The following is a 14,713-nucleotide window of genomic DNA, read 5'->3' as shown; positions in this document are numbered from 1 at the left end:
GAAGGGATTATAGGGACAGCAGGGTGAGGCTCTGAGAGCTCTCCTTTTTTTTCCGCGGGGAGGGATGGGGGTGGAAGGCCAATTAAATATGGCGTCGATGGTGGGGTGTGGCCCGAAGAGCGCATGCGCGGCCTGTCTGTCTGCCTCTGGGTGTTGAACGCGAGGCGAGAGCAGCAGCAGCAGCATCGGCAGCCTGGGTGAATCAGATATTCAGAGGACCCTGTGCAAGAAACCGGCCGGCGTAGTAGTACAAGTCTCGAGCTCGAGTTGTGCGGAGGAAAGAAAGTATACGGAGGGAGAAGTATAAGAAGATATATATACATACATATATATATATATAAAGAGAAGTCAGGCGAGCAGCGGTTCTTTCAAGCGCACCGAAAGCACTGCAGCTGTGAGAAAAACAAAGTCGTAAATAAATAAATTAATTAATTGATTAATTAATAAAGAATAATAATAATAATTTTGAAAAATAAAAAAAATTAAACACTCGAGAAATACAGAGGTAAACCCCTGTTGTACGCTAGCGACGTTTGATCGATTATATACGTTGTAAAAAAAAAAGAAAAAAAAAAGTTTTTAAAACTTAAAACTAGTTGTTGTTGGTTTTTATTTCTACGTAAAACGGTTTCAATACCCGCGATTAAAGTCACGCAAATGACAATGGCAACCGAGACCGAGAACAACGCGCCCGCGGGGGAGACAAAAGACATCAAGGATGTTAAGGACATGAAGGAGGCTCTGAAGGACGAGACCTCCGACAACAAACAGCAGCAGGAGGACACGAAGGATGCTGCACCGGCCAAGGAAGAGAAGAAGGACGAGGCTAACGCCGAGACGCCGGCTCCGGCACCGGCAAAAACAGTCACCGTCCACAAGCCGAATTTCGAAAAGGACATCGTTTACCTTTACCAGTTTCAGCGAACTCCGTTGCTGCCCTCTCTATCGCCCTATTGTCTCAAGGTTGAGACCTGGCTACGAATCAACGGTATCAAGTACGAGGTAAGTCGCGTCGCAATTCTTTTATTCTTTGCATCTCCTCTCCTCTCACCATTATTATCGACGATGTCAATCCCATTCCATGATTTATGGAGCTTAGCCACCACGGACTGATTTGGGATTTATTGTTCGCACGGTTCGTTTCGAAACGTTCCTGCAAACATTGTTCAACGATTTCTGTTCCACGATCGTTTTTTGTCTCGTTACGCTACCGCTTTCCTAGTTTCGCTCTTCGACTCTCCACTCGCCATTATTATCAACGATGTCATTTCCATTCCATTCCCTGATTTATGCAGCTTAGCCACGGACTGATTTGGGATTTATTGTTCGCACGGTTCGTTTCGAAACGTTCCTGCAAACATTGTTCAACGATTTCTGTTCCACGATCGTTTTTTGTTTCGTTCCGCTACCGCTTTCCTCATTTTCCGTTTTTCACCGTCAAACACAGACGTAAATATAGATGCCGGGGCGTTGGGTCTATGTTCTGCTCCCCCCTCAACCCCCACACGTCGCCCCCCCCCACCCCTATTGGGTTGCACTGCGAGCCTGGGAGTTGGGAACAGCGAGGGCTGACTACAAAGTCGAAAAATCGATGGGATATGTGTTATTTGTAATGCCTTTTGGAGAGACGAAATTATTTACAAGACCAGGCTTTGTCGTACGTATAAATTTCGCTTCTCGTCGTAATCAGACGATCGATGATGCATACTGTTGATCGAATAATAATAAATGATGAAAACATTTTCCATCTGTGTAACTTGCGTTGGCACGAGTCTATTATTGAACGCCCCAAGATATCGAGGTTCAAGGAAGGTTCGTACGTAATCGCGTATCTCCTCTCGGATGTATTATTGTACGCGAATACCTGCGTATCTTCTTGTTAGCGGCGGGAAATAACAAGATACGAAGGAAACAGCTCTCTTTGTTCATACAGTGTATTAAGAAACGTCATAAACAACAAATCGGCTCGTCAATGGTTCCATATAGTCAATTTGACTGATTTGTATCGTTCCAACGATCTTTCACTGCCTGTGAAATTTCACCTGGCAGCTCTAAATATTATCGAACCATACACGCGACAGTTTTCAAGCCCTAAATTCCACGTAACGACAGCGAAGAATTGTCGGTAAAGCAGTCACCTGCCGTGAATACAACATTAGGATGGCCAATTTATCAATAATGTTTAACTGCCGTTAAATTCCTTATTACACACAGGAAATCGTTCCGCATCTACTAATCACGGGTATACGTAGGTTGTACGTACGACATTAGGCATAGCCCAAATTCCGTTTCGCTTCGTCAGTTGATCGAAAACAAAAACCGACCAAACGCTAGTATTTCAATGTTATGGATATTTTTTCCTGGGTTTTTCAAGCAATCGAAACCGGATTTAGCGATATACGAATCGGGAGGGGCATGGAACAAGTTTAAAGATTGCTATGAATTGCATCATGATTGAATACAATACTGACGTTAGTAACGTTGGGCTAACAAAGCATCGGTACAAAAACCATTGATTTAACCATTTTTTTTTACGATTTTGAATGAGTTCAGTCTCTATAATATGAGTACGTTTTACTTGAATTGTGGATTACTGAATTTCACTCAATCCTGAAGCTGCGAAGCAGCGATATCATTTTCCTTTGAAAATCCATCGCTACATTAACGTTACAAACTTTAACCTCGTTGCTGTAGAACATCGATGTTAGTAACGGTAATGTAACGACACGTGATGGAAAAACTCATTATAGTACAATTTTCGAACGGTTCTCAAGAATTTGTCTTTTCAAAATATGAACATGTTTTCTTTGTTATCATTCACTTGAATTTCAAACAATCCTAAGGGTCCAAGTAACAATTTTTTCCTAACACGCATCGTTAAAGTAACGTTACTAACTTCAACCTCATAATTCTACAAGGAATTCTCACCCGTAGAAAATTATTTACAACTTTCAGTCAATCGGTTCAAACTCTACGGCTGCTTGAACCAATTCATATGTGGCCGAGGGCTTGTTTATTTCAGATTCTGATTGTCAATGTCACGGAGAAAGTTTTAATTTTCGTAAAGAATAAGCCTGAAACCACAGGCGTGAGTGGCGCACGTTGCTTTGCTTCGTTGCCTGAGGCAGGGATGGATATTTATATTCTTTGTGACAAATCTGTCACGTCGCTGCAGTTTGATCTGACTTACTAGGGATGTATTTTATTATTGAAACAAACTCCATAATTGCCATGCGTCCTAAAGTAGTCCAACTATTTATCCCAGATCACATGCGGCGACTAACGGCATTATAATTGTGAACATAGGCGAAGAGCAGTTAATTACAGGTTTCCGGTGATTCTGGTCGAAGCAAGTTTTTATTTTTGTTTCAATTTTGATTGATTTCCGGAGCAAGCGCCATTACATTCGTCGTAAATTGTCGAATGTCAGAAGCAAAGTTTATTTTATTACTCTGTTCGAGCGTAATCCGAAAACTCGTTTCGTGGCAATCGGTCGGCGCTTATTCGCTCTTCTTCAGATTCAAATTCTTCACGTTAACGCAACAATGCGCTTTTAGAAAAACTCGTTGTTTCACGGACACATGATTGTCCAAACTTCATTTTATGTTCTTGTCAAAATCAACTCCTTCAAAATTATATTCCAAAGTTTCGAAATGGTGATTTTTCAGTTTTAAAGTTTCGTTTGTTCGGGGTTGTTGTTAATCTACCTAAAACCCGGGAATGATCAGGGATTTTTGTTTTATGATAAACTTTTGTCGAGTTTCCGAGAGAGATAAATTCAATTGTAAACTCAAACATTTTGTATCGTTCGAAATGTGACAATTTCAGCGAAATATTTACAGTATAAAATACTTCAAAAAATCTGGCGTGGTTAAAGTTGGTAATGTTACAGTAATAATTCGTGTTTCGGTAAAATCGATATTTCCTAATTTTCGGAATGTCTGAAATGCAGTAAATTATAATAAGGCAAAACAGATTCACATTTTTAAATTCTACCTACTTCAAAGTCACTACAAAAGTACAAAATAGTGATCCCCCCCCCCCCCCCCCCCCTCCCCCAATGTTTCGTTACGCTTACGTTACTAACTTCAGCATCCTAAAATTTGGTAACAAGTGAATTGAAAAAAGTTTCAAAACTGCGTACAAATTAAACCTCGCTAACCGTACGGCAAAAAATGTTGTCTTGTCTTTAAAATTTTACAGTCACTTACAAACGTCATCTTATTAAGAAGACTATTTTCGATTGATACGAAAAATCTGTGAAAACGTCGGTAACTTTAACAATCCAAAATTAGCGTTACGATAATAACCCTACCAACTTGTCTAGGATCGCGATACCAACATCTTGAAAATAAAAAAAAAAAAAAAAAAAAAAACTCTCGTGTTGTCTCAAACGTCTTGTTGGCGTCGGGAAGAAACTTGGGGTTTTTAACGCACGGCTATCGCAGCCTATTTAAAGGCTCCGTAAGTGCAGGCTTTTCAGGCGTCGCAACTCGTATGCACACGCAGTTGGATTCGTGTTATATACGTGTTCCGATCGTCGTTCCCCCTGGTGAGGGAACGCCGAGAGAAATGCCTGGCTGCCTGGTCGCGCCTTCTGGGGCTGCTGAACCCGCTTCGACTTGACTCGATCGCTTTGCCCGCGCCTTCCGTCTATGGGAGCTGGAAGGGCGTCCGAACTGCAACGTTTCGGAGCGAGGGAGTGCCGAGAAGGCGATAGCGATGCAGCTGCAGGCACGCATCTCTGACCTTCGCTGGTCTTCGCCTTTTACCGTCCACAGCGGCAGCAGCAGCAGCGGTATTTTCTCTACTCGGTTCCTCCCGCTTCCTTTCTTCTTTCGTTCGTCGTTGCTGGACGTTTGCTATTCGGTCCGCCACCACCCTTTGCGGGGGATCATGGGTAGTTTGAAATTTTCTACACCCAATCACGGGGCGGGATTGAAGTTCCGAAACTTGAAGTAGAGAAATGAAACTTTGAAGAAACAGCAAAGATTCGAACGGTCGGATAACCAGACGGCTCAATGTTTCGAAATGCAAGATTCCGAAAATATAAATTACGAATAGTAAAGTTCCGATAGAGCAGAATTCCGGAGAATGAAGTTTCGATAGAGTAAAATTCCGAAAGTTAAAATATAATCGTACAGCGTAGTTTGACTCAACGAGTGGGTGTAAGAAAATTGGAGAAAGCGAAAATCGTAATGAGCAGGATTCTGAACGTAAAAATATCGGAAATTCCGATATAAAGAAAGATCAAAGTGGTGAAATTTCATCAAATCAGAAATTCACGAAACTGAAAATCTTGGATCATTCGGAATTTCGATGTTTCAGATTTTTTCATTTTCGCACTTTCGGAACTTTGACTTATCGGAGTTACGTACCTTCGAAACTTTGATTGTTTCGTCAAAGATTGATTTCCTTTAAGTTTCACCACAAGAAAATTCGGAATTTGCCGCTTTTGGAACTTTTACTTGAGTTACTTGACAAAAAGAAATTCCCCCATGAATTCAAGGTGGCAAAGACCCGGAATAAAACCGACGAATCATAAGTTTTTAGATAATGATTCATTTCCGATGTGAAATATGACAGCTTGTATGACTTTGACTGTCAGACTACTACTAACAATGAAACAAAGTTACAAACTACGTCGCCTAGTGTCTGAGAATCTGGAGAATTACTTGAGATGATCGAACTTGCATTATTCGTATCTATGTATTTTGTTTTATTTAGTCAACTGTTATACTTCAAAATCGTTCTAAATGCGCAAAATAGTGATTTTTCTCAGTTCGTCTTCGTGTTAATTAATATTGATAGATTTCACAAGTTCAGATAATCGATTCGAATTTAGTTCAAACAATAATCCCCTCAAATTATCACAAAAAATTAGGCACATTTCTTTTGTAAACGAGAAAAGCTTGTTTAATCGCTTGACCGACTATTATAAACTTTAAGGCCCGTATTGTTTGTAAATGACTTCGTCATTTATTTAAGAGACGGCGAAAGTTAGATTTTCTGTAATGGATCTTTTCGCTTGACAAAAAAAAAAAAAATAACCACTGAACCAATTATAATTTAATAATATAAACAACGATGCTCAATCTAAAATAAAATGTTTGATTCTACAAAAAATCAAATTTCGAATAAAATACTCTCCAGTTAATCAAAACTGATACAACCAAAAATATTCACAATCACACTAGGTATAGTATTTTGTATTTTACACGTCTAGTTCGCTATTCCGAACTACTATGCATTTTCTACCGCGTCCTTATTTGGAAAAACAAAGTGGATGACGGCTTACTTCTACTTCTACGCACAGTTTTTCCCCAACTTCTGGCACACCCGATATATTTTAGGCAATGAGGACCCTTATTTTCGGTGTAGTTTTATCACTGTGAAAGTGACAAAGCGCGCGCGTTTTTGGTCTCGAGATTCTTTCAGCTGATCGGCGAAAAAATGGCTTATCTCCCTTTTCGACGAGGGTATAAATTACGGAATAATCCCCCAGGGCGAGTATACGCATGATGCCCAAGTCTCCCCTGAGAATTTTCTGGATTCCAGCGTCTAATCGATTCCCAACGGAGGCTCTTGTCCCTTTCGAAGTCGAATCGGACCTGCTATCGAGTTTTTCCTGCAGCTATTTCGGAACAAGTCTTGAGACCGGGAATTCGAAACCGAAAGACAGGGTGGCCACACACCTGAAAAACCTGGTAATTTCAGGGTTTTTAAAAGGCGTCATGGAAAACCCGGAATTGTCGGGGGATTTTTTATTTGATCGTTGAAAAAAACTGAAAATATCAGTTTTCTATCACTGGAATTAGAAACGATTTTTTGAGGTAACAAGTTGAATTTTTTCCGTCGAGGAAAACAAGTTGGCTTAACCGACTTTTTGTAGATTATATTTTTCTTAAATTCGAATTGAATTTGAACCGAATATAGAGTTAATAAGCTGAACTATTTAAGTTTCAGTGACATACTAGAACTGGCAAAATGTCTGAGAGAACAAGGTTTTAGGTTCTGGAAAACCTGGAAATGTCATGGAATTTTTTCCGAAAAATTTGTGCTCACCTTGGAAAGAGAGAAAATTAGTTCGTCATTTCTCGGACACTCTGTACGAGTTTGCTACATCTTTTATTAAAATTTCAGTGACCGTCCCTCGTATATAAATTTTATGTCATACATACAGTAGGATGTACGTTCATCTTTTATCCTTTTTCTCGACTCTGCTTATCTAATCGACGATTAACCGTTGGACGTTCTATATTTAAATCATCATCTATCGTGAAGCGAATCATCCTGCCGCTGTTCGTCATTCGTTTGAGATTTTATAACCGAAGCGGATGGTGATAAGGACAATTATGACTAACGTATAGTGCGCTTTTAAAGCTCGCAAAGAAATATAGAGGATGTTGTAAAAAAGAGTATTTGCATTTTCTTCCTTTTTTTAACCGTGAAACATTTCGCCGCAGGCTTTACGGCTCCCCGTAATGAGGTTGAAGTTGGTACCGTTACCTTAACGATGCATGTTTAGGAAAATCGTTACTTCGCAACCTTAGGATTGTCCGAAATTCAGTTAGTAAATCAGTACAAATAGAAAACATGTTCGTATTTTGAAAAGCCGACCCGTTGAAAGTCCTTCTAAAATTGTACAACGATTTGTTCAACGATCTTTCGTTACGTTAACGTTACTACAAACTTCAACATAGTTTCCCGTAATGCCTTGCACGCTTCGTTAATATAACACGTATACATCAGATCGAAGTATAAACGAGTAAAATAGTTTCTTTTTTCGCTTGCATTTTGGTTTAATTGTCTTACGATACCGTAGATAAAAGAAGTTTGTTGAAGTTTAATTGATCAAAAAATTAGGCTTGTTTCGAGAGTCAAGAACGAACGTTTTCAGCAAATTATACGTACGTTAAAAAATCGAACATCGGCAATGCTTTTATTTGTATTTTTACTAATGACTGTATAAATTTCACAGTTTCTGCGACACGATTCTTACATACAAGTAAGCATAATTTAATCGCGTAAAAGTATCACGGTGATTGGTATAAAAGGAGTTGTCGTTGCTGTTTTTTTTTCTCTCTCTCTGCTTTTTTTCTTTTTCAAGTAATCGGTGCACGTTGGTGCTGTTGAACCCAGCAATTGCGAATGATCTCGATTCGCTTAAATTGACTAACGTTTACTAAGTACGCGGTTTATTTGTACCTCGTCATACAGGAAGTGTCTCGATTCGTCGTTATCTACTGTGTCGAAAGCCCGGCGTCCGCTTCGCGAGCTTGCAGCAACGACGTCGGCGCACATATTCGATGATCATGATCGACGTCGTCGTAACACATTGCTTGCTTTATTGCACACACGTGTCCCAATTCTGTGTAATATACGTGTAATATCGCGGTAATAATGGAAAAGTGAAATCACCACGGTTACCGCAAATGCTCTTCTCGCTGTCGTAATATCGAATCGTCGTATAGTTTCACGCCTCCTCCTCCTCCTCCTCCTCCTCCCCCCAACTCGATTTATTTATTACCCCTAAGTGTCTATTTTCTATACATAGTATATACTTTATGCGACACTGCGTGGCTATCCGATCAATCCTTGTGTCGGAAGTATCGCGATAAAACAATTGGGTTAAACACCTCGCGCCCAACGACAAATGGGCCACTCTCAAGTATTAAGTAAAGCTTTTTTTTTTTTTCAAATTTGTTTTTTTCAAATTTTTGCATCACACTTCCTGGTGATATTACGATTGGTAACGTTTGATTGTTTTGCCCACTACTGGTTTTTTAACTTCAGCAAACGCATTTTAATAAGTTTATTGTCAAATCGATTCATTGTACATGTGGAAATAGCAGAAATGCCATTTATAGTCAAATCCTGATCAATTTATTCCTACTTTATTAAATATTGTTTACCACTAATTTTTAGTAAATGTTAACGTATTCAATAAAACGTGAATTCATTATTCATTGAGTATTAATTGCATGCAGTAAACATTATATTTGCTGAGATATTATTATTGAGAAATATTCATGTATTATTAATAACTATTTTTAAAGAAATTTTTTTATTATTCTCAAGCAAAAAAAGTACGCTCTTGTATGAGTGTAATAATTGTTTTTCAATGTATATTTTAATGGGGAAATTAAAACTTTAGTTTTTCAACAAAATAGGGTGAATAACTATCGGGCTGAAGTTAGTAACGTTAGCGTAACGATGTATATTTAGGAAAAATTGTTTTTTCGCAACTTCAGGATACTGATATTTCAAAAATCCTAACTCTTTCAAAAAACATTCTAAAATTGCAAAGTGACGATTTTTTCTCAACATTTCGTTACGTTAACGTTACTAACTTCAACCTCGCGAATAACTCGAAAATGAAGAAAATGAGTTTTGTAGCTGTATCCAGAACATCTACTATTCGCCATCATTATTTTTTATTACGGTTAAACGTGATATATTTTCATAACAACATTGCGGTAATTTAATGTCAGCGCCCTTGCCTGACGAAAAAAACATCGTAAACTAATCGAGCAGAACTAGTGTTGCAATAACCGTATAAAATACAGCATCGACGAATATAATCGCACTCAACAATTACTGTTTCCAACTCAGTTACGGGCATATCAAATTGCTCGGAAATGCTTGGAATACGATAGAAAAGTGACTCGGTCGGTAACGCAGAACTCTGTCAGATGCGAATATCGCGTCGAACGCACCCCCGCGATGATGTCGTTCTCGCGAATCGGCATTCATTTAAATTGCGTTGTGACACGCGGCTTAAACTTGCCCGTAGCAGCTCATTGTCAGAAGACAACTTGCAGCGGTGTCGAGGGAGGGAAAACTTTTTGCCGACCGAGGAATGCGACGCGGACCGTGACGGAGGTCGCGGGAGGGAAAAGACGGGAGGCTTAATACGGGCACATGGGTGCGTTCCACCGGTTCGACCTATATATGGGGCATTCCACGCCAACTCAGTTTACTCCGAATTTTCACATTTTTGATCTGGCTGGAACTTGGCTATGTTTTTGCATTCTGTGAAAGAAGGTTCCTTTGACTTTGTCAAATTTTTTCTTCCCGACCGTTTCACGAGATATGAATTTTCGAAAATTTCAATAGTTTTTTCAAACGCTTATAACTTTTTGAACAATACATGAATTTGAATGCGTGTGTGTTTTGTTTTCACTTCAAATTACGTGTTTTTCAATGAAATTTTCGAAAATGCAATGCAGAAAATTATCAAATTTATTTTTACTAGTGTCCTTTTTGTTTTTTTCTACTTAAATTTTAATATTAAAATCTTTGTAATAAACTTGGGTGTATCGATCGATTTTATTTTGAAATATTATCGACAAATATTCTCAACGTTACAATACGAGTTCGTCACTTTATAACTCGATAAACGAGCTTCTTTTCGGTTATCATTATTAGAAATACTGGTCTTCATTTTCACGCAAAGAATTTCATTCCAATTCTCATCATTTTCCAAGCATTTTATTAAAAAAATAAAATTATATTTCAGAAAATGAGTGCTTTTTAAATACCGTAATAAATCGTATCTCTGATAGGTGTGATTGTAAAAAAATTGAACAAAACGAGGCACTGTTTTTCCACCCGTACTTCCATGCGAAGAAAAGAAAGCAAATTCCAAATCCCAAATTTTCCATCCTGACCAGTCCTTCGTGGAATGTCCCATACATACGCTCCTCCTCTTCTGGTCGTATTGCAGTCTCGGCCAGGAGATGGTGGCCACCTTCGTTGGCATGTATTGACAAGCGGTCAATACCTGCGTCGACGGCGTTACTTGGGGGAGAAGGAAGAAGGAGAAGAAGAAGGAATAGAAGAGGAGAAAGAGGAACTCCACGAGCGTTTGAGCGTGTCGCTTTGCGTCGCCGTGCGTGAAAATCGGATCTAATTTGCATTTTTTTTTCCCTTCTTTTTCTCTTTTTCTTTTTTTTTTTTTCTGGTGTGATGTGAAATGTTGAAATTTACTCCGAGTTCAACTTTGACCTTGAATAACTTTTGAACGAAGAGGCTTATCACAAAATGACAAGAGACCTTTTATGTAGAGCATTAAATTTCCTATGAGAACATGTAATGGTTATTGTTTTAAGGTTTCGGATTCGTGACTTATCAAATACAGACAGAACAAACAGGCTGCTTCCCATGTTATTTAAATGGGAAATCGAAAATGCAATTTTACGACGTCTAAGAATTTTTTTATGGTTCTACAAAAATTCACGGTGTATTTGGAGGTCTCAAACTTGAGTTTTAGCCGGTGGGAGAATAAAAAAAAAAGTTTTTTTCGATATACACACATTATACGTCAATTGTATGTCTTTGAGGGTGATGAATAAGAATCTGAAGTCAGATTTTGGATATTCACGATGGCTGGTCCAATATGGCGAGCAAAAATTTCAAATTTGATCGAATCCGGTCAAAAAACTCTGTGCAAGGGTTTTTTAGGTAACTGATTGGATTCGCAAAACTAAATTTTCAGAATCTGATTTCAAATTCATAATCAGTTACCCCAAAAACCCTTGGACAGAGTTTTTTCTCCGGACTCGATCGAATTTGGAATTTTCTTTCGCCATATTTGATCCGCCATTTTGAATTTTTAGAATTCGATCTCAGATTCGTAATCAACGACCCCAAAAACTCATAATTTATTTAAAACATGTATACGTGTAGCGAGATAACTTTCTTGGAAATGAATTATTCCTTAAATTTTCGCGATTTTCTTCAATCAATTTGTCTCTAACAATAATAATTCACATTATATCGCAATAATTACTCTCGAGTATTGAAAACCGATCGTAGTACGCTATTGGAAACGGCAAAAAGCTCAAAGATATATGTTGAAAAGTTCTCTATAGATTTACAAAAAAAAAAAAATGGATACCAAGTAGGTGGTAAGAATATTTATCGCTATGACTCAAAGGGTTAAACCGATTATTCATATCAGTGACTCCATCCATTATAGTTCGTAACGACATAATTACGTGTCTTTGAATAATTTTTTTTAAAAAAAAAAGGGCTGATGGGTGAAAATATTTCGTAATTTTTCCTAAAACTCGGAATCGCCTTTTTTTATCACAACGCTTCCTGACCTCAGTCTGTGATTCATGCAGTGCGGTATCTTCGTGTTCTATAACGAATTTAACGTTCTCGGTCGAGGGGCGCATAAACCTCAATTGCACTCGCGGGATTCACCACGTATAACTTCCGCTAGGACCTTCTCTCTGTGACGCTTTTAACTTCAATCTCGACCGGTCCAAACAACACATATACATGTATGTATATATATGGGGCATTCCTTGCCAATTCGACCTGGGTTTAACCCTTGACCTCTCAGTTTGGCGCGCGATTTTTTTACGATTGTTCTCACTTTGAAAGGTACTCTGTTTTTTTATTTTTTTTCGACTCAATTGGAGTTTTCTACGATTTTTGGAAACGATTTTGTCCACCGACCAAAATTAAACATTTTGCAAAAATTCGGAAAAATCCTGCGTCGAATATCAAAATTTACAAGGTTGGGCCCGGAGTGGGTTGATTTTCCCTTACTGTTTTCAAGCTATTTTTAAAAAAAAAAAAAAAAAAAACGTTAAAAAAATCAGAAGCGAAAGTCGTTTTACCATGGATGGTTGCTGAAACATTTTTTTTTTCGGAAAAAACTTGAAAACAGTAAGAAAGGAAGATCGGCACACTCCGGGTCCAAGCTTATTGTTAAAAATTTTGATATTTGACGCAGGATTTTTCAGAATTTATTCAAATTTTTAATTTTGGTCGGTCGATAAAAACGATTCCAAAAATCGTAGAATATTAAAATTGAGTCGAAAAAAAAACAGAGTACCTTTCAAAGTGAGAGCAATCGTAAAAAAAATCGCGCGCCAAGTCAAGGGTAAAACCCAGGTTGAATTGGCGTGGCATGCCCCATATATATGTATGTAATACTTGCTCGTTTAGCGTACGACGTCAAATACGTACAGAGGGGAGAATTATATTTAACGTATGTAGTATCAGTTTGCGATGGCTCGGAAATGATTCGTAGTCTGAGAACATATTTTCTTTCTTCATATCTTTTCCTTTTTTTCTCTGCTTCTCTTTTTTTTAAAAACAGATCAATTAAGCGATTTTTTCGGTACATCTGCACTTGAAATAAACGCATCGCATAGATATTTTCGTGTGAAAATAAAATCACACCTTTTATACACCTTCAATTTTTATATTAATTTATAGTCTCGTCGAATGTATAAAATTATAATAAAACTCTGCATCGACGCGTGTTAAAAGCTTATTTCAATAATTGAATACATTAGACTCATTATTTTTACTCGATACTTTACCGTTTATACGAGATAGATATTTATTCCGTGACTTATGTTAGATTTTTTAATTTTGTCACGCGCACGTTCTTCTTTACTTCGAAAATAAGATTCGTGTAAATATTATTAGCTTTGTCTGCATCCTCTGTATCATATGTGATGTGATGTGTGTTTTGTGATGATGATGATCATCGTTTTTACATTATACGCTATATATCGTATCGGTATTAATTGCCCATTTCACTGTATATATGAATGCAATATAATTCAAACGACTTCGAACTTCTCGAAAGTCTTCTTCATCGAAACATTGCACATTAATCGTGCCTATATATTTCATAAGATAAAAGAAAATAATTGGTCCATTTCTTTCATTTTCCTTTGGTTTAAAATTACATGATGTCCATCATTTGTTACTTCACATAATTGACACTGATTTTAAATCGTCCTTAGACGATACCTTTTTCTTTTTCTTTCTTTTGTTGTTACAGATTATTAAAACCAATTAATAAATAATATAAAATGCATTGCATGTACGTATGTTACATTAAAAATTCACCAGATTTTCGAAAACACGTGCAGAACTTGCGAAGAAAATCGATGAAATGAATACTCGATAAATTTGTCGTAAACGATAAATTGACACAAAATTATACCCAAGGATTTACTGAAGTACACCGTTTTACAAATTTTTAATAATCTTAAAAAATAAATGAAAAATCCAATTCATAGTTCGAAGAAAGTTATATTTTTTATTCAGTTTCGTCAGCTAAAAATATGTGGCGTATTATTATTTCTGTATATTATGACAAAATGGAAAACCTTTTCAATTTGTATTTTGTAAATGGTGTAGCCAGCGAGCCGTCAGTTTGACTATATCCTATTCAAATCGCATATGCTACACGTGACACCCACCACCGGATATCGCGCCTTGATATTATATACCCACCGTCTATGCATGTACGTGCCGATGTATATTGTGCATAGATATTGTCGATAGAGACTTGGAATGGAAACTTCACCGCTTTGTGTTCGAACAATATGGGTATGCATGTTGCACCCGTGTTATTCCAGTTAGAATAGGTCTGACAGTGAATAAAAAAATTTCGGGATATGGCTGCATTTTTGTGCAGAGCAGTTTTCGACCCTAAGGAAATCACATCTGAAGTCATTTTTTAGCTTAATAACCGGTTTTTTTTCGAGAAAACAGCTAAATTTCAAGTTTTTTACGTTTATCTCAAAAACTGGTACCGATAGATGAAAAATGACTAGAGCACCGTGTAGAGCAGAAAATTCTGCATCGAATTACACCCTCGTAAGTCTGAAACGGAATCGGATTAACAGATTTAAAAAAAAAAAGAAGTTATTTCACCAAAATTCCCTAGACG

At 37.7% G+C, this 14,713-nt stretch overlaps 1 protein-coding gene across 1 annotated transcript in view; it reads left to right on the top strand.

Moving 5' to 3' along the window:
• The first annotated feature begins 159 nt into the window (after positions 1-159).
• The window catches only part of LOC124308395 (failed axon connections), a 36,368-nt gene continuing 21,814 nt past the window's right edge, over positions 160-14,713 (top strand). Inside the window, exon 1 of the mRNA XM_046771076.1 lies at positions 160-1,002. Within this exon, the coding sequence (XP_046627032.1) occupies positions 658-1,002 (345 nt within the window). The 5' untranslated portion in view covers positions 160-657. The remainder of the gene's footprint in view (positions 1,003-14,713) is intronic.

The sequence above is a fragment of the Neodiprion virginianus genome, chromosome 7 (assembly GCF_021901495.1).
Source record: "Neodiprion virginianus isolate iyNeoVirg1 chromosome 7, iyNeoVirg1.1, whole genome shotgun sequence".
Classification (NCBI taxonomy): domain Eukaryota; kingdom Metazoa; phylum Arthropoda; class Insecta; order Hymenoptera; family Diprionidae; genus Neodiprion; species Neodiprion virginianus.
Note: the sequence above shows the minus strand (reverse complement) of the source record. Positions and strands in the feature narration are given on the sequence as shown.